Source organism: Danio rerio, chromosome 12, assembly GCF_052040795.2.
Source record: "Danio rerio strain M-AB ecotype USA chromosome 12, GRCz13ab, whole genome shotgun sequence".
Taxonomy (NCBI): domain Eukaryota; kingdom Metazoa; phylum Chordata; class Actinopteri; order Cypriniformes; family Danionidae; genus Danio; species Danio rerio.
The window spans coordinates 19,694,332-19,714,244 of NC_141032.1; the positions used below are offsets into that span (position 1 = coordinate 19,694,332).

A 19,913-nucleotide genomic window follows, 5' to 3' on the forward strand; every position below is an offset into this window, starting at 1 on the left:
TCTCTATTTCTTTCTGAAAAGAGTCCATTCTTTCATCCTCTATTTCAGACTCTTCTCCATCTTCACTTCTTACTCGTTTATTGTTTTTATCACTCATGCTAACATTTCCCCACCTTCCCTTTCCACTACTTTCAAACCAATCGTTATTATTATTCATATCTCCTCACCTACCTTCTTCTGATCCATTCACAGAGCTGTTGTGCACAACCGCCAGTCTTTTTCAATAAACGTTTTTATCCAATTTAAATTTCCCTCCAACATGCAAAACAAACGACCTTCCGAAAATAGCGCCCTCCAACCACCAAGTCACCCTTTCTCCAAAGACAAGTGGAAAATGAACTCAATATAAAGGGAGTAGATAGCACGAGGAACAGGTGAACATGATTAGACAAACAAGGACTAAACAAGGGGGCGAGGCATAGGAAAACAAGGAGGCAGGACAAGGGGAGCACATGGCCAACACAACAAAAGAGACAACCATGTGCTAATACACAAAACAAACAAAGAGACATTAAACACAGGAGTGACAGGGCTGGATCCTGACAGTACTGGCGATGACACCAGGACTCCCATTTGTGACATAAAATGTGTCAGACTTATTTTTAAATGTCATGGTTTCAAAATAAAATACAAAGCACAGATCTTTTTTTATTATTTTGTTTTTTTAGTTAAAGGTCAATAATATTCTGATAAGTTGACATTTAGGTATTGTTGTTTGGAATAGCCTCATTAAAACTGAGGTTACCCAATAAATTATATTTTTATATGTATAAAACTGTAAATATTGTTGTGAGTTTCAATATTATAATGATTTTAGCAAACGTCTAAATTTAGATTTGAATACAGATTTTTTTTTAAATGTGTTTTTTGTTTTCGATGTGGCCCACTTCTGATCAGTTGGTGGCGGTAATGCACCCAAGCAGGTTTGCCAACCGCCATTAAATCGTAAAAGAAGAAGAGAAGCAGAAAAAGAAGAAGAAGAAGAAGAAGAATGAAGAGGTGGGATGACAGTGTTTAACGTTAGTTAAAATTCTGACCGCTGACAATAAACGGATGTAATAAAAGGAGTCTGCCTGTTAAACCAGTATTTCCTTGACCCAACAGAATAGACATTCCTGGTAAGTGAATTCTCTGTTTGATGTATTTTTTAGAGACACTGGAAGGTCACAGTAAAGCTTCAATAACTATTCACCAAAAATGAAAACGAAAGAAAATTAGTCAAATTAATATTGACGGTTTGACTAAAATTCGCATAACAGTTAATGTTTTTAATATTTGCGCAGGGACAGCGGAGCTCTGCGGTGTATTTATTTGAAGTGGTCTGCAGGGAACTTGGACATCTAATTTTAGTGTATTATTAGTTACTATATTTATTTTAACACGGCAGAGAGATAACGTTAATTCGTCCCAAAGTTTTCATCCCAAGGACACGGAGCTTACTGAATGCTTTGAGGATGTAGCTGTCACACAGGGCCTGTCCCAATAACCACACGTTGCGGTCTTTGCACTTGACCACTTGTGTACTTGATTGACCTATTTTCAGTGGTGTAAAGTAACAAATTACAAATATTCAAACTACTGGGATTGAGTAGTATTTTCTCAGAAATTGTAATTTACTTAAGTTTAAAAAAATGCGTACTTTTACTTTGCCCTGAGTACATTTTTAGTGAAGTATTGGTATTTTAATTCCACTATTTTCCTTCAACCTGCATGTCCAATCAAATTAGAAGGTAAATCGCATCATAATGAACTACCTTAAGACATAAGCGATTTATAATTTCAGCAAACTTTGTTAAAAGAGTCCAAGAAAATGTTTAAAATCTTTACACGCATTGACCCACAGAAGAGTTTACTGCATGATGACCTAAATGTCCTCAACCACCCATCAGGCACAAGATGTCAACATCAGCCAGATTGACGTTATACCCCAACGCCATGGGGACGTTGCATTTTGTTTGGTTATGAAAATTGGGTTGACATCAGAAGCCAATGTTAGGCCGACTTCAGTATCCAACGGCCAACCTAAAATCAACCAAATGTCAATGATGTTACAGCAATGTTACTTTTACACACATGCACAAATTACATATAAATGCATTTACAGCGTCATACTCTCCACTCTTGAGTACTTTTGAAAGGTCCACTTTTTACACAATCTTTGAGTAATATTCACAACAAATACTTTTACTCTGCTTGCAACTACATTTTTATTCAAGTAATGGTACTTTTACTTTAGTATGATTTTTTAGTACTCTTTCCACCACTGCCTATTTTTAATATTTGACCCAAGTGTTCTAGTGGGCATATTTCGTGGACATGAAGACCCCAAGTGTGTGAACTTACCCAGTGGGACAGAGTAACGTTAAGCGTTGTAAAAGGAACGTTTTTACATCGCTTAATTTATACATTGTTATAAATATTTGTAAACTTCTACATTTGTTTTAAGTTTCTTGTAATTAAACATATAACAAGATTCTGACAGAATGATAATCTTGGATAAAAATCCCATATATATATATATACACACACAGTTGAAGTCAGAATTATTAGCCCCCTTTTGATTTTATTTCTTTTTTAAATATTTCCCAAATTATGTTTAACAGAGCAATGACATTTTTACAGTATGTGTGATAATATTTTTTTCTTCTGGAGAAAGTCTTATTTGTTTTATTTCGGCTAGAATAAAAGTAGTTATAAATTTTTTAAAAACCATTTTTGGGACAAAATTATTAGCCCCTTTAAACAAATCTTTTTTTCGATAATCTACAGAACAAACCATCATCATACAATAACTTGCCTAATTACCCTAACCTGCCTAGTTCACCATATTAACCTAGTTAAGCCTTTAAATGTCACTTTAAGCTGTATAGAAATGTCTTGAAAAATATCAAGTAAAATATTATTTACTGTCATCATGGCAAAGACAAAATAAATCAGTTATTAGAAATAAGTTTTTAAAACTATTATGCTTAGAAATGTGCTAAAACAATCTTCCCTCCATTAAACAGGAATTGGGGAAAAAAATAAACAGGGGCGCTAATAATACAGGGGGGCTAATAATTCTGACTTCAACTATATATATATATATATATATATATATATATATATATATATATATATATATATATATATATATATATATATATATATATATATATATATTTATTTATTTAATTAATTTTTTTATGTCTGGGTAAAAACTAAAACATTTTCATTTTTAAACACAATATATTTTATTTTGAGAAACATTTAAATTAATTTGGAATGGTAAACATGTCAGGCTGAATAATTTATTTGTATCATTGACTTCTGCTGTTTTACTAGTTTCAAAAACACAGATTTCTGCTTGAAATACTGTTGTCCTAAAAAACCAAACAAAAAAAACATAAATAAAAAAATCTTACACATACCTTAGGAACAGCATAGCAGAAAATTTTGGCTTTTTTAATTCCTTGACTTTTCCAAACCGTGGACTACCTTGAAAACTGTTATCGTTCCATGTCTAATGCTGAAACATACTTGGATGTGAATAGCAACATTTATTGCAAATGTTTCATACTGTCATAAGTCCATCTCTTTTAAGAAGTCTAGATTCTGAATAATACTTTTATCGTCTTTTGCAGGTGAACGTGAGAAGATGGTTTTGAAAGAAATTCCCACAGAAAACATAACTCGCCCTTTGGGCCGGAATGAGGTCATAGGTTTACTCTTCCGTCTTACAATATTTGGCGCTGTCACCTATTTTACAATAAAGTGGATGGTTGATGCTATCGATCCAACAAGAAAACAAAAGGTTGAGGCACAAAAACAGGTAAGGTGTTTGATTTCAGCATCAGTTGTGTACATGAGTGTGCCTTTAAAGAAAAGGGTGTAGTTCACACTATTAGCCAGATTTGTATACAGTAGTCAACATTTAAAGTGGATCAAAAGATTTCATCAAAGTTGTCCTAAAACTATTCAATAACACCCATTCTTGTCTCTGGTCAATTTTGAAAAGAAAAATAAAAGTGATCCACTTCAAGCATTGACTACTGTAGTCTTTAGTCTGAAATATGTTTTATTATGAAATAATCATACATCGCTTTTAGCAACATGAATTACATCAGGATGTTCTCTTACATTACAATACTGAAAATATATTTTCATACTTTATTTTAAGGTACAATTCTCACTATTAAAGCATTAACTAAAACTAAGTTTGTTTAGTCCTTTCTTGCATCCTTCCTTCATTTATGTGTTTCTTTCTTCGTTCCACCCTTCATTCATTCATTCATTCATTCATTCATTCTTTTGTCCTTTCATATTTTCGTTCATTCCTCCCTTCCTTCGGTCCGAACTTACTTTCTTTCTTCCTTCCTTCATTTCTTAATTTGTTCAGTCCTTCCTTTAATCGTTCATTCATTTGTATTATTGTTCCTTCCTTCAGTAGGTCATTCGTTCATTTGTTCATTAGTTTGCTTAATCCTTTGTTTGTTTGTTCGTTCCTTCCTAATTTCCTGCCTTCCTTCATGCCTTAGTTTGTTTAGTCCTTTCTTTAATTGTTCATTTGTGTTTTTGTTCCTTCCTTCATTAGGTCATTCGTTCCATCCTTCCTTCCTTAGTTTGTTCAGTCTTTCCTTCAGTCCTTCATTCATTTGTTCCTACCTTTGTTCTTCGCTACAATCATTCGTTTGTTCATATTTTTGTTCCTTTCTTCCTTCCTTTCTTCTGTCCTTACTTCCTTACTTTCGTTCTTCCTTCATTTCTTAGTTTGTTCAGTCCTTCCTTTAATCGTTCGTTCATTCATATTTTTGTTCCTTTATTAGGTCTTCCTTCCTTCCTTCCTTAGTTTGTTCAGTCCTTTCTTTTTACGTTCTTTCATTCATATTTTTGTTTCTTCTTTCATTAGGTCCCTTGTTCGTTTGTTTCTTCCTTTCTTTCTTTGTTTAGTCCTTCCTTTAGTTCTTTCTTCATTCATTTGTTCCTTCCTTCGTTGCACCTTTCATTCATTCACTTATTCACTCATTCGTTCCTATTTTTGATAGTTCCTTCCTCTGTCCTTTCTTAAATTGTTTCTTCATTCATTTGGTCATTCCTTTGTTCCTCCCTTCTTTTGTTCTTTTCATTTATTCGTTTGTTCGCTCCCTCATATTTTTGTTCCTTCTTTCATTAGCTCCTTTGTTCAGTCATTCATTAATTTCTTCTTTCCTTCCTTCCTTACATTGTTCAGTTTTTCCTTGAATCCTTCCTTCCTTCATTAGTTTGGTCCTTCGTTTGTTCGGTCCTCCCTTCCATTCTTCATTTGTTCCTTTTAGTGATTGTTCAAGGCTGTTTGGTGATTTCAATCATCATACAGTGGACATCCTTCATTTTCTCATCAGTGACATGCAGTCTATAAAAAGTTTCTGGGTCATTGCTTGTAAAGATTTTGGACATCTTCTTGGACATTTTTAATGCTTCCAAAAGGTTTGCTGCATTTATAAAGCACCCAAGTATTGAGGTAGTTCAGTATATGTGTTATACACCACTAGTATACACCACTGATAAGTACTAATAAACAGTCAATATCTTAATAATAAACAGGTAATAAGCCAGTAGTTAATATATGAAATTTGTATTTAAGCTAAACTAATTCTTTATTTTTATTTCTAATTAAATATTAGAAATAATATTAAATATTCTTTATTAATTCTAATTAAATAACAAAAATAATTTGACTTGAGCATATCTCAGCATAAAGCCTTGTGTAGTCTGTTCTGTGTTACTTGATGATGACATGATGAAGTTCACTTGAAGAGATAGTTCACCAAAAAATGAACATTTCTGTCACCATTTCCTCTCCCTTCACCTGATCCAAACCTGTTTGATTTTTAAAATCTGTTGAACACAAAAGAAGATACTTTGAAGAATGCTGAAAACCTGTAACCATTGACTTGCAATGTAAGAAAAACTATGGAAGTCAATACAGTAGTCACAGGTTTTCAGCATTCTTCAAAGTATCTTCTTGTGTTCAACAGAAGATAGAAGCTCATAAAGGTTTATAAACCACACGAGAGTGAGTAATTAGTGAGTAATGTTCATATTTGGGTGAATATCCCTTTAACAGACCTCGGTGTTTTGCTTATAACAAAAGGTTTTGAATTCTGCATATAAAATCTTTGATATGTTTCCAGTAAGTCATATTTTTATTGTCGATAATTCGCTTTACTGTCCTCTCACAGGCAGAGAAACTCATGCGGCAGATTGGAGTGCAGAATGTGAAGCTTTCTGAATATGAAATGAGCATTGCAGCTCATCTTGTGGATCCGTTGACGATGCAGGTATAAAATGATGTCTCCTCCTTAAGACTTCATTTACTTGTATTTTATTGTCTTTATATAACATTATGTCTTTTTAATTATGCGAAAGTTCCACAAATGATTCATCTGTGCCCACAGATTACATGGCATGACATTGCTGGTCTGGATGAAGTCATTACTGAACTGAAAGACACCGTTATACTTCCAATCCAGAAAAGGCATCTGTTTGAAGGATCCAGACTTCTTCAGCCACCCAAAGGTATAATGCCACTCACCAAACAATCTTGTTTACATCTAATAGACATCCAATAGACGTCTTGGCTAAAAAAGGCTATATTTGGGGTGTCAGTAATTAAATAAACTGGAATATCTATATTAATTACAAAATATTTGATGACTATTTTAATTTTGGACTATTGTGAGACATACAGTTGAAGTCAGAGTTATTAGCCCCCCTGGATTATTACCCCCCCCCCTCTTTTCTGTTTAAAAGAGATATTTTTTAACACATTTATAAACACAATAGTTTTAATAACTCATTTCTAATAATTGATTAATTTATCTTTGCCATGATGACAGTCAATAATATTTGACTAGATATTTTTCAAGACACTTCTATACAACTTAATGTGACATTTAAAGGCTTAACTAGGTTAATTAGATTAACTAGGCTGGTTAGGGTAATTAGGCAAGTTATTGTATAACAGTGGTTTGTTCTGTGGACTATTGGAAAAAAATACAGCTGAAAGGGGCGAATAATTTTGACCCTAAAATTGTGTTTAAAAAATTAAAAACTGATTTATTCTAGCTGAAATAAAACAAATAAGACTTTCTTTTGAAGAAAAAATATTATCAGACATACTGTGAAAATTTCCGTGCTCTGTTAAACATAATTTGGGAAATATAAAAAAAAAGAAAAGAAATACAAAGCGGGCTAATAATTCTGACTTCAACTGTATGTTAGATTTTCACTGAAAGACCAAGTTTAGTCTTGTGTTGGCCAAGCTATTTATGTTTTGACATATATTTTAAACACAAAAAATGCTTGCTAATTTAAAAAAGGGACATCAGTTATTTTAAAAAGTAATATACAACCGAGGTGATGATGTCACGACGCAAAGTGGATCTTGTTTTTGAATAGCTTCTTTGTATAGTACTTTGCTGTGTCCCAATTCACATACTATTCGTCCTAAGTATAGTATTTGAAAAGAGAATTACTAGCTGCGTCCAAAACGGCACACTATATACTTTGTAAAGCAAACAAATATTTTTTTTCTTTAATATCACTCACAAGGTTTCGACCTACATGGTCTTCGTCAGGTAAAACAATACATGGGAGTACTCAAGAAATATTGATACAGCTCTACAAATCACACCTGCAATCAATCACCACAATCAGCCAACAAGCCATTAAACAGGCACATATACATAGCATTTACCTGATTGTTTAGAGTTTTACCTGATGAAGACGATGTAGGTTGAAACATTGTGATATTAAGGGACTTTTGAGAGCTAAAGTGGCAGTGTGCCGATTTGCTTTAGATTTTTTTTACACTATATACTCTTTCCCCTTTGCACTATGCACTTACAAACTCAACAGTATAGTATATGTATTGTATGTAGTGTCGTCCCAAATAGAACACAAATGTTCTTTTTTACTAATTACTAATTCAAACTGTTTCCCTCATGACGTTTAAAATTTGCCAAATTAGCAAAATAAATGACCAAAGTACCAAATAATACCTGCCATGAGTATAACCACATTCAGCATCGGGAGGCGGTATAATCACTCTCGTAGGAGAATTTTGCTTTCACAATCCTAAATAAATAATCCGCTTGTTAAGTGTGACGTCATGCGAAGCGGTTTATGGGTCCAAGCACTCTATGAAACTGTATGAGGAGACTTATCTAATGGTAATAATAAACATTTACAAAGTGATGTAATACTTTGGAAAATCACGATCGCAATATAAATATCTATGCCTAATATCCGATGGCCAGAAGGTGAATAATTCTTTATGAATTGTTAAAACTTTGGTATTTGTGATGCAGCAAGTCCAGAGACTGAGGGATTTGTATACTATAAGTTGACTTTAATGTGTGATATGACTAAAAAGTGTCCATAAACAAATATTTTCTTAATTCAAATGAGCGAACTAGTAGCGGAAACAGTATTTCATACGTTACCGATACGTCATGACTTAACAAGGGGATGTAATACAAATTGAGCGCCCGGAAGCTCCACCCCTTCCGCTACGTGAACAAGGCTGCAACTAGTGCGTGCTTGAAGTGTCCCATCATTCCACACTTAATTTTACCGGCTGAATAAATGCATCATCTAGGTAACTGAAGTGCACTAATTATTAATTGTTTACACTAGTTCAGTGTAACTACTACACTACTTATACTACAAAATGGCATAGAATAGTGCATAAATATGCGATTTGGTACACACCTACTAAGTCCTAAATCATAGTATGTTCTAGGGCTGCTCAATTTTGAAAAGAATTAGCATTCTGATATTTTGTTGTCCTGCAATATACATTGCCAAATGAATAAACAAAATTCACCAGATGACTTGAATAACTGTATTTGAATAGAAATGATAATTTTAGATAGTTTAGGATTCTGTAGGGGAGTGCATCTCTACACAGTAAGTAAATGCAATAAAGTGCATTGTAAATAAAATAAACAGTTGTAATTTTTTCAGAGGGGTCTAACAGTATTCAAGCACAGTAATGAAAAATCAAATGTAAAATTATGCTGCATACTCTTTATTTTATAAATAATTCAGTGAAATGTATTAACATTATTAACTGTACAGTTGTTTAGGCCTGAATGCTTTTTAAAATGCTCATACAGTCACAGGCCTCAAAAACACATGCAAATGATCATTTGATATGTCCAGACTCAACATTGCATATCTTAAGATGTGAATATTGCAAATGATCACGTTGAGATACTGATGCTGAAACAATATATTGTGTGCAGCCCTAATATGTTTTATGTTGAAATTGAGTATTGCAATTGTTAGATTTTGCTGTATTTGGCTTAACCGTTCTTGGGTGGCTCGCCAATGTATTAGATTACTCTAATACATAAAATAAGTAAGCTGGCCAAAGTTCTTACGGGGAGAAGACTTTATTGAAGACAATCAATAGTGCAGTTCCTCAGCAGTGATGTTAACCCGTCGGTCTTCAAGTAACTTAACCCAAAGTACTGTCTGTGAGACAGTACTTTATACTAGCATCAAACAAACCATTCTGTTTACGAGGCTCAGCAGGATCCTCTTCAGATGTTTCAGCTGTTGTTTTGCTAATACCCATTGAGATTGTAAAAGGGTCATTTAGTTCACACCTATCAGTTTCTGGGGGGTTGAGGCACAGGTCATCCCATCATATCACATCAGAGTTTAATCAATGTAAATGCAACTGAACTAAAATGCACATAATCTTTTAAAATGTTACCCAGATGATATACTATTTCTGGTAGATAATGAAATTGCAATGGTTATGATTTAAGATACGCTGATGTAAACGAATCAACCTGCCTTATTGTTATGGGTGCATATATTAATGTAATGTCAGGGCTCGAAACTGTGACTGTTTTGGTCGCTTTTGCGCCTGAAATTTTATCTATGCGACTACAAAATATATTTGGTAGCATTTGTGCGAGTGCATAATATTGATGTTATGTGACCAGTTTTCACAGCAAAATGTTCACCACATGTGCAGGCATTCTCACGCAATATGCATCTTTGCACCTAAAAACACCAAACGCAGCATTCAGGAATGGTTTAAAACAGTTGTCATGTCAACTTGCTGCAGTAAACAAAACCCACAATGCTTGGCCCACTGCACTAGAACAGAACCTGAATGGATTGGTTAATATCAGCTGTCAATCACTCAGTTTCGATGACAGGGTGCTACAGCTGTGAAAATGTAGGTCTGGATACAAGAGAATGAAAACAACACTGACCGATTTAGTTTTAGAAACCACCTAAAGTTACAAATATTACAGCACAGTTATTATTGTTAATTCAGTTCATCTCAATCATGTCAAGCAGTGCGTGCAGGGGCGATGAGCGCATGCAGATTTTTGTTTATTTTTTAGTTTTTATTAGTGTTCATTTTACATGCAATAAATCTGTTAATATAAAACGTGTAGCAACTGCTCATAACTTTTATTTCTAGCCCTGAATGTGTTTTTTATATTAAATTAATCTTTAAAATTTTAAATTGGTAGTAAATAAATGGCAAATAATTTAACTTGCACTTAAAAATACCATTTAAAGGAAACGGCACTGATGTAAGCTACATTTTTAATTTAAAGTGTAGTGTATAAGCTTTCACCATGTAATACTCAGAACTCTTGAGTATATTTAGAAGCACTACTTTTTACTTATAATTCGAGTAGAACTTAAAACTGATACTTTTCCTCTTCTTGCAATACCTTTTTTACCACTGGACACTATAAACCCTGGAAAACAGCACTTGCAGTCAAAACAAGCCGTTTGGTATACTTCTTGATTCCTGAAAAAGAACAAACTCAAAAATGTTTCTATAAAATTCACAGTGAAACTCCAGACCTTATTCTGAGGAGGTTTTCCTGTCATCTTCTTCTAAGGTGTGTTGCTGTATGGGCCTCCAGGCTGTGGGAAAACTCTAATAGCCAAAGCTACTGCCAAAGAGGCTGGTTTCCGTTTCATCAACCTGCAGCCGTCCACTCTCACAGACAAATGGTACGGAGAGTCCCAGAAACTGGCTGCAGCCGTGTTTTCACTGGCCATCAAGCTACAGCCCTCCATTATCTTCATCGATGAGATTGGTAAATGCATATATTTAATTCCTAATGTTGTAGTTTAGCATGGCATGTTTATGGAACATCTGTATTTATTCAAAATTAGAGCTTTTTGGCTGTTTTAAAGGCACTGTGAAGTGCTTTGAAATGTGCACTTTCATTCAATGTTTGACGTAATCTCAACTGTAAAATGAAGAGAGGGCGGGATATATGTAGTAGTTCCTCCCTTTTTTAAAAACAGCCAATAGAATTTTGTTTTTATCACAGCTCTGCCAGTGACCGTGGTTGAGATCCAGCGCATCAAATGAGAAGCGTCTTAAATGGGGGCGGGACATATCAGACATGAGAAAATTTGATTGGTCAGAAGATTTGATTAGAAACTGAAGTTTGAGGTGATGTCAAAAATTGTTTATCCATTTACGCCAAGGGTGTCAAACTCATTTTAGCTCAGGGGAGGAAAATCTATTGCCAAGTGGGCTGGACCAGTATGGTGTATATATATATATTTATATATATATATATAAAATCAACTTCAGATTGCTTTCTTTGTTTTAATACGATCAACATAAAACATAAAGCCGGAGCCTGAGAAAAACACAATCTCACAGCAATTCGTAACTTTTTGATTTAGTGGCTAATTCATCTGAATTCATACGATTTCATCCGTACAATTTAGAACAATATGCTTATCCACCAATGACGTTTGGGTTTAGGGTTGGATGCCACGGCTTCTTTTTATATCGTACATGTTCATACAACCTAACTCTAATTGAATCCGAACTGTGGGAATTAGCCACTAAACTGACAAAACGTAAAATAGTTACATTTCCTTGTGAGAACACCTCAGTGTGGTATGGCAGGGCATAGATGTGGTCTTTCTGTCTGAGAAGGCTGTCAAACCGATGCTGATTCAGGCTACTGGATTGGATGAAATTAACAGTTTGCTATTGCCCCATTTAGAGGACACAATTGGAACAGCAGTATCTTTTATTGAAAAATATCAGCTCATTTTTATACTTTACAGCAGGGATGTACAGACCCGGTCCTGGATGGCCGGTGTCCTACAAAGTTTAGTTCCAACCCCAATCAGACACAGCTGGCCTAGCTAATCAAGCTCTTACTAGGCAGTCTAGAAACACCCTTGCAGGTATGTTGAAGCAAGTTGGAGCTAAAATCTGCAGGATACCGGCCCTCCAGGACCCCCTGTTTGGACACCCCTGCTTTACAGAATCATTTCGCGGGTCGGAATAAACCCATTTGCAGGCTGTACGTTTGACATAAATGCAAATTTTGTCAATGTTTTGAAGCACACTAGCTTATTATAGATATCCTTAAGACTAGCATACTTATACTCCCATTTTAAAAAGCTTTTTTTTAGTAACATATATATATATTTTTGAAGTAACATATATTTTTTCATGTTTTAGATTCCTTTTTAAGGAATCGCTCAAGTTCAGATCATGAAGCCACGGCTATGATGAAGGCTCAGTTCATGAGCTTATGGGACGGCCTCGATACTGACTACAACTGCCAGGTACAATCGAGCATCTGTTTGTGTTTGTAGTGCAATTCTTGTGAAGTTTAATAGTTTAATTACTTACGTAAGTTTCTTTACCCATCTGATGTGTTGTGGTCGTTTTTTTTGCACAAAGGTCATAATAATGGGAGCCACCAATCGGCCACAAGATCTTGATTCTGCTATTCTCCGAAGGATGCCTACAAGATTCCACATCAATCAGCCTGTAAGTCCACTGATATTAGCTCAATGTGGTTCACCTTTTCTTGGAAATAGCCTAATTTATTTTCTTTTAAGCTGAGTTTTACAATTTTTGAACTAATTCTGCGAACCCTTTATGCACTTTTAGCTTAGCTTAGCATAAATCATTGAATCAGATTAGACCAGTAGCATCTCTATGGAGCTAAAAATATGCCGAAACAATCTAAATTTGAATTGTGTTATTTTTAATTATTAACAATCGTAATTTAATAAATCCAAATTTTTATATGCTGTTAATAATGTCTTGAATTTGAATTTCATAATTTGAATTTATTCAAATTGTGAAATTCCAATTCATCAGAAAGTGTGTCAGGGGTGATCAACAGAGAAGAGTAGACAATTACCAAAAACTCAAACTAAAGTCCCATTTACACTAGTGCGTTTTAGTTTTAAAACAGCGTTTTAGAATGAAAACGATCCGCGTCCACACTAGCGTTTGACCCAATGTTTCTGAACAGCTCTCTGTCCACACCAAAACACTGAAATTGCACATCACGTGACCACACACACACACACTCTCTGGCATGCGCTGCCCATCTACCCAGATGAGAGCTGTGCTCGTCAGACTGCTCATCAAGCATCTCCCGCTGGATCTAATCTCACTATATTTGTTAAACGTGATATTTCATTCATCTTGTTGTCTTTATCTAACAACATATTCCCCTACTTTGGTCTTTTGAATTACTTGTTGTTCTTAGGTAACAAGTTTTGGCTGAGCGCAGATAGGATAAAAATTAATGTAACCACGTACATTCTGTATATTGACTGATCACTTGCCTTTATTTCCTATAATGTATAAACTTATTGTATGTTATACTTTTATAATGGTCATTATCGATTATTAAAACTGATATTCTGCAAAAGAGTGGGTATGTTTCGTAATTTAACTGAAAATGCAGAGGCAGTTGTTATCGGCTCCGTTTTGTTGTAAATATCCACACAGTGAAGATGACGCTCATAAATGCAGCACAACGCCTCTACATTTCTGCTGTCTGTTAAGGTGTTAACATTAAATTGAAAATAGGCAGTTCCTTAAATCATGTTTTCATTTTATTGTTGAGAAAGTGAAAGAACGTAGCCAGGGTGATGTTAATGAGGTTATAAACTGTTAACTTTGAAGATTTAGCCGTGTCTTCGGGAGTCTGTTTTCCATATCAAACTTGCAAAGTCTGAACTTACAAGGAGAGGATGCAGGGCTGAACTATGTGTAACGTTAGGCTACTTAATATTGAGGGAAAGCCCCAATCAGATAGGTAAATGTTTGCAGCCCCGTGTCCGTTTTCAGATGTCTCCGTTTTCCCCTATCCACACTGAGACGAAGCAGCAGCGTTTTAGAATGAAAACGGGCTCTCCATTGTTTTCAAAACGCTCAGTTTTAGGCTCTCGAAAAACTTTGGTGTAGTTTGGACGGATGGCGTAACTGAAGCAAAACATATTAATTTAAAAGGAAAACGCATTAGTGTAAAGAGGGCCTAAGAATCCCTCACCTTTGCTTGATTCATGGTTATGGACGAATTACAGGGTGCGAACAGAGAGTCTGTAAATAGGTAAAAATATGTGTTTTTTAATCAACATATTTGAATTTTTTTCAAATTGTGAAATTCCAATTCATCAGAAAGTGTGTCAGGGGTGATCAACAGAGAAGAGTAGACAATTACCAAAAACTCAAACTAAAGTCCCATTTACACTAGTGCGTTTTAGTTTTGTAAAATGTAAAATTAAACTCATTTGTATTTTAATAGCAATTGCATGAACTTTGTTGCTTCATGATTGCTGTCTTGAAGTTGAAAGCTGTAAATAAACTTATTAAATCAGCCTCAAATCTCCCAATGTCCTCATGTAAGTTCTATAACCCATACGAGGGTATAGTACAGGTCAGAATCCGCTCTTTGTCTCTCAAAACACTGAAGACACAAATAAGTTTGATTAACTAATGAGATGCTATTGAATTAAATATATGAATTTGCTTCACTGAAGCATGTATGTTTATTAAACAAACTACTGAAAATAGCTGACCCCCCTGTTGATCACCCATGACCTACTCTCTGCTGAATCTGAATTTCACAATCTGAATTTCTGGTTTTGAATTTTAAGATATTTAATTTGATGTTCTGAATTTCTTCATCTTGGAAACTTGAAACTGTATTTTTACAAACCCAATATCTGCAATCTGTGAGTTCAAACCACAAAAATCTGAAGTTTGAAAATATGTATATAAAAATTTCTACCTTGAAAAATTCTTCTGTCTTAATTTCAGATGTACAATATTCAAGTTGTCAAATTCAAATGAAGAAGTTCAAATTTAAAACAATTTTAACGGCATATAAAAATTCTGATTTATTAAATTACAATTGTTAATAATTCAAATTACCACAGTTCAAATCTGATTGTTTTGGCATATTATTAGCTCACATTATACCTCTCATTTAAAGAAATGCAAGAAGACTTTTGATAATTTTCCTATTTAAATTTTGACTCTTCTGTAGTTACATTGTGTACTAAGTCAGAAAGAAAATAAAAAAAAAATTGCTATTTTCTAGACTGATACAGCTTGGAACTATACTTTGTCATTTATTTCTGTCAGTCTTGGTACACGATGTAACTAGGGTTATCACGATACTAGAATACGATACCAATCGGTACTGAAATTTTTAAAACGACCCATTTCCGCTAACATTTGAGCACTATGCGGCACGTTCCTAAATAGCACTGATTTGCCATTGGGTTCACATGCTCAACAGAAATGACTGATTGGTTGTGAAAGTCATCGGTTCACCAAAATCACAGCTGTTTACTGAGTGAAACAACAGATACAGGGACACTGGATTGGCAGCGTTTAGGAACGTGCCCCACAGTGCTCAAATGTTCACGGGAAATGGACGTTTTTGAAATCTCAGTACCAATTAGTATCAAGTTCTAGTATTGTGACAACCCTAGATGTAACTACTGAAGCGTCAAGCCTTAAGTAAGAAAATGATCAAAACTATTATTTGAATTTTTTGAGAGAAATGCTAACAGTCTAATCTGATTTAATGATTTAAGCTAGAGAGATCGGCTAAATGGAATCAAAAATGATAAAACTTGACTGTTTAACTCAAGGTGACTTGTAAAAAAAATTTTTATTTCACTTCTGAATCATTAAACTCAGTCAAAGTACTGATAAATGAGTATTTGTTGTGTATTTAGAATGTCAGGCAGAGGAAGGACATCCTGAAGCTGATCTTGGAGAATGAGAACGTGAGTTTCTGTAATATTACAGTTTGTTTTACAGACGCTAAGACACATTTCCCAATACTTGGGTCACTTTTGCAAAACTCTTCACACAATTCTCCTAACCGACTTTTAGTTTGGCAAAGCAGTTCATTACACATTCAAAATGCACTACAACTACCAAAACATTTTATTCAGGTCTCAAATAAACTTATTCTTCTAGAACACTAGCAAAGGTTGACAGCCGAAAAACACCATCACCCACAAAACAATGACCTAAAACACTAACAATATGTAGCATTACACGGTGTCTTCTTGTGTTAAACAAGGACACATTTCTGTTTACAACTGCAATATATGTCACTGGAATGAATCAGACATGATGCAGAATTCATCGATATTTTAGGTTGTTTATTTATTTATTTTTTTCACACCAAGTAATTCCAAAATACAAGAATTTGTATACACACCATCTGATCAACTAATCTGCTGGTTATACTTCATTATTAGATTTGAAACATGTTTCAATAAACTATTGCTATTGAATTTTGCTGTCTTATTCAGTTTTGCATTATGTTATTGTTTTTAACAGTTTTGAAAACAGTATGCAAGCATGTGCAAAACGTCCTGTACGTATAAAGATTTTTGGCAGTTGTTGATGTGTCTGAGTGATAAAAGAATTCATGAAATTTGAGAGATGTAGTCATTGAATGCATTTCGTGCCAAAACAATGATAATTGATCCTCAGTTTAGTCCAATACCAATAGTACTCTTTTGGTGGTCGTGTCTACTGTAAAGGAAGGAAATGTCTACAGTAAAGCTGTATGGGTCATTCACATATCGTATGAGAAGCACTTCTCACAAAACAGATGCTTCATACACATAAATACTTCTGTATAAATGTTAATTACTTACTTTTCTATGAACATGATTTGATTATAACTGCAGATCAATGACACTGCAAAATAGCCTACTGTAACGTCTGCGATTATATAAAATAAATTAATTAATGCACCATATATGAACACATACAGACACTTACAGTCTCTGATATGTTACCATTTACAGAAAAACTACACACAGCATACATTTAGTCCTTATTCTGGTTTAAAAACAACACGAAATATAGCCTACTGTCAGTGCAAACCTCTAATCTGTGTCTTTAATCTTCAGCAGCACATTTTTAGAAAGGGATTCCATCCTTCCGAGTTCATAATCTTCCAAGAGGTGATGATAACAGTTAAACATGGCAGTTTGTTCATGTTTTAGGTTGCTGACACATCATTTGCTGCTGTTTTTTCCGGGTTCTCCTTTGATTTTTGTCACGCTTCATCCTCGCGTTTGCTCTTTTCTGACAGGATTGGATATCAAAGCGCTTTAATAATCATGAGCAGATTATTAATATGAGCTTAAAAAGTTTGTTATTTCAAATATAGACGAGATCCTGAGCTCTCTAGACAAAGTGAAACTGCTCGCACTGTTAAAAACAACAACAGGGCACAGCAGATTTTGTTCTTCTAGGCTTTGTGGCTCTTCATCAAGACGACGACAAGGTTTGCTTGAGGTCAGGTTGACCACGGCTCTTTATTACATGTATATAATATTACGGTGTAATGTCTCAGCTGTGTATTTAAAACATGACGGTTCCTTTGTTTTCATTTTGGCTTGGTGTGCAGGCGAATGACGCATCTCTGTAAACCAATAGCGTTCAGCTGTGCGTCTAGCTTTGTCTTTTGGTACCCTTTGCCGCAAAAATGGTACGGTTTGATTCGGTATGCCTTTTAACAGTGGAAACGGCCGTAAAAGTGTACTGTACCACACCACTCAATGGAAGCGGGCCATAAGTATTGAGAAAATGTGTCCTAGCGTCTGTAAAAAGCTGTAACTGGAATTTCAGATGACTGAAAGTTGCTAGTGCTGAAAGAGCACGTTTTCTTTTTCTGAAGGTGGAGTCCGCTGTGGAATTAAGTGAAATTGCAAAGCAGACTGATGGGTTTTCTGGAAGTGACCTCAGAGAGATGTGCCGAGATGCTGCTCTTCTGTGTGTGCGTGACTTTGTTCACCAAGAAAGGTAAACATTTTTAAAAACTTGTCTTTATTTACTCACCCTTCATGTTTCATAAACCTTTATGAGGTTCTATTTGGTGTTGAACAGGAAAAAAAAAATCAATAAAAAGAACCAAATTACATTATTTGGTAAGACTGTCTACTCTAAAATCAGTTTCATGTAATGCCTCATTCACATCAGCTGCAACTTTGTAGCTGCCTGTCAATCTGGGTGGCGATCTGCTGCAAACGCAGGTCTGTGTAGGTCTACAGCATGGAGATTAAAATGGGCCTCTGCGGGAGCTGAGAGAGGATCACGTGAGCTCTACTGATGGTCCTTTTGGCCGTCACTCAAAGTCGCTCTTCATTTGCATAAAGTTGAAGGATTCTTAACTTTGTTGCGTCGCTTAAAACACACCCAACAGTCACTGTCACTCGCGTAGACAGAGGTCACCAGAAATCGCTCACTAAATTGTTGCTTTGCCGCTGTGAGTTGCTCTTAGTGTGAATGAGGCTTTCAGAGTACTGTTATTTTTAACACATAACATGACAATTATACAAGTCAAAAAGTATATATTCCAGTGGGTTTATTATAAAAAGTTCTATAAAACCATCATGTAGAAATTTTGTTAACTGTATAAATGTTTTTTTTTAATTATTATTATTAAATTTTGATTTCGGCACGTCATTTCCTTTATGTTGGGTGCCTTGGGGAGTTGTAAAGATGCCGTTTTAAACTAAAGATGCTGTTTTAAACTGTAAAGAGGCCGTTTCAAATTGTAAAGATGTCGTTTTAAATTGTAAAAATGCCATTTTAAATTATAAATATGCCATTTTAAACTGTAAAGATGTCATATTTAAACTGTAAAGATGCCTTTTAAACTGTAAAGTTGCCATTTTAAATTGTAAAGATGTCATTCTAAAATGTAAAGATGCCGTTTTTAACTGTAAAGATGCCATTCTAAATTGTAAAGATGCCATTTTACATTGTAAAGATGTCGTTCTAAAATGTAAAGTTGCCGTTTTTAACTGTATAGATGCCGTTTTAAATTATCAAGATGCCATTTTAAACTGTAAAGATGCCGTTTTAAATTGTAAAGATGCCTTTTTTAACTGTAAAGATTTCGTTTTAAATTGTTAGGATGCTGTTTTAAATTGTAGAGCAGTAATCACAATACCGTGAAACCATGATAATTTTTATCCAAGGTTATTATACTGTCAGAATCTTATACCGGCCCATGCTTTATCAGAACATCAGTAATGACTGCATTTTTCAATTGTGGGAAGAGTGCAGACCCTGAGCAAAGAATGATCTTTTCATAAAATACAATTTTCTTCTATCCCATAACAGTCCAGAGGAAGACTTCATCCGTCCCATCAGGCAGGAAGACTTGCAGAGGGCAATCGAGAAAATGAAGAAGTCCAAATCTGCAGGAGTGCATGAGGCATTTATGCAAGTACCACTGGACTAATCCCGATGCTGCTGTTTTAAAAAAAGATCAATTTAGGATCTGGCCTTTTTTCTTTCTTATTTGTGACATATCGTCCTGTTTTGCAAAAGGGGGAACTCAGGATTTATAAAAGGTGGAATGGAGGCTTTTTTCTGATTATCATTTATTGCACTGTAATTTCTCTATTTTGCCATCCAGTAATGAACCTCATTCACAAACGAAGTGACTTTCCGAGTAAAGCGTGTAAAAACCATTCCTAAGTAAATTCACCCATGAAATTCAGTGGGACGGTTTATGAGAGAATGAAGAGTTTACAAGAAAAAGGTCCATTGTGTTTGTAAGTTGGGTTTG

General features: G+C 34.7%; 1 protein-coding gene across 1 annotated transcript; it reads left to right on the forward strand.

The window, feature by feature from the left end:
* Positions 1-964: 964 nt before the first annotated feature.
* On the forward strand, positions 965-19,608 carry atad1b (ATPase family AAA domain containing 1b). The gene is given in 10 exon segments (NM_001024421.2): positions 965-1,118; positions 3,624-3,811; positions 6,201-6,299; positions 6,417-6,537; positions 10,905-11,105; positions 12,506-12,612; positions 12,731-12,820; positions 16,042-16,092; positions 18,012-18,136; positions 19,463-19,608. Coding segments are annotated over 9 exon segments (1,089 nt in total). The 5' UTR covers positions 965-1,118; positions 3,624-3,637; the 3' UTR covers positions 19,584-19,608.
* Positions 19,609-19,913: the final 305 nt, after the last annotated feature.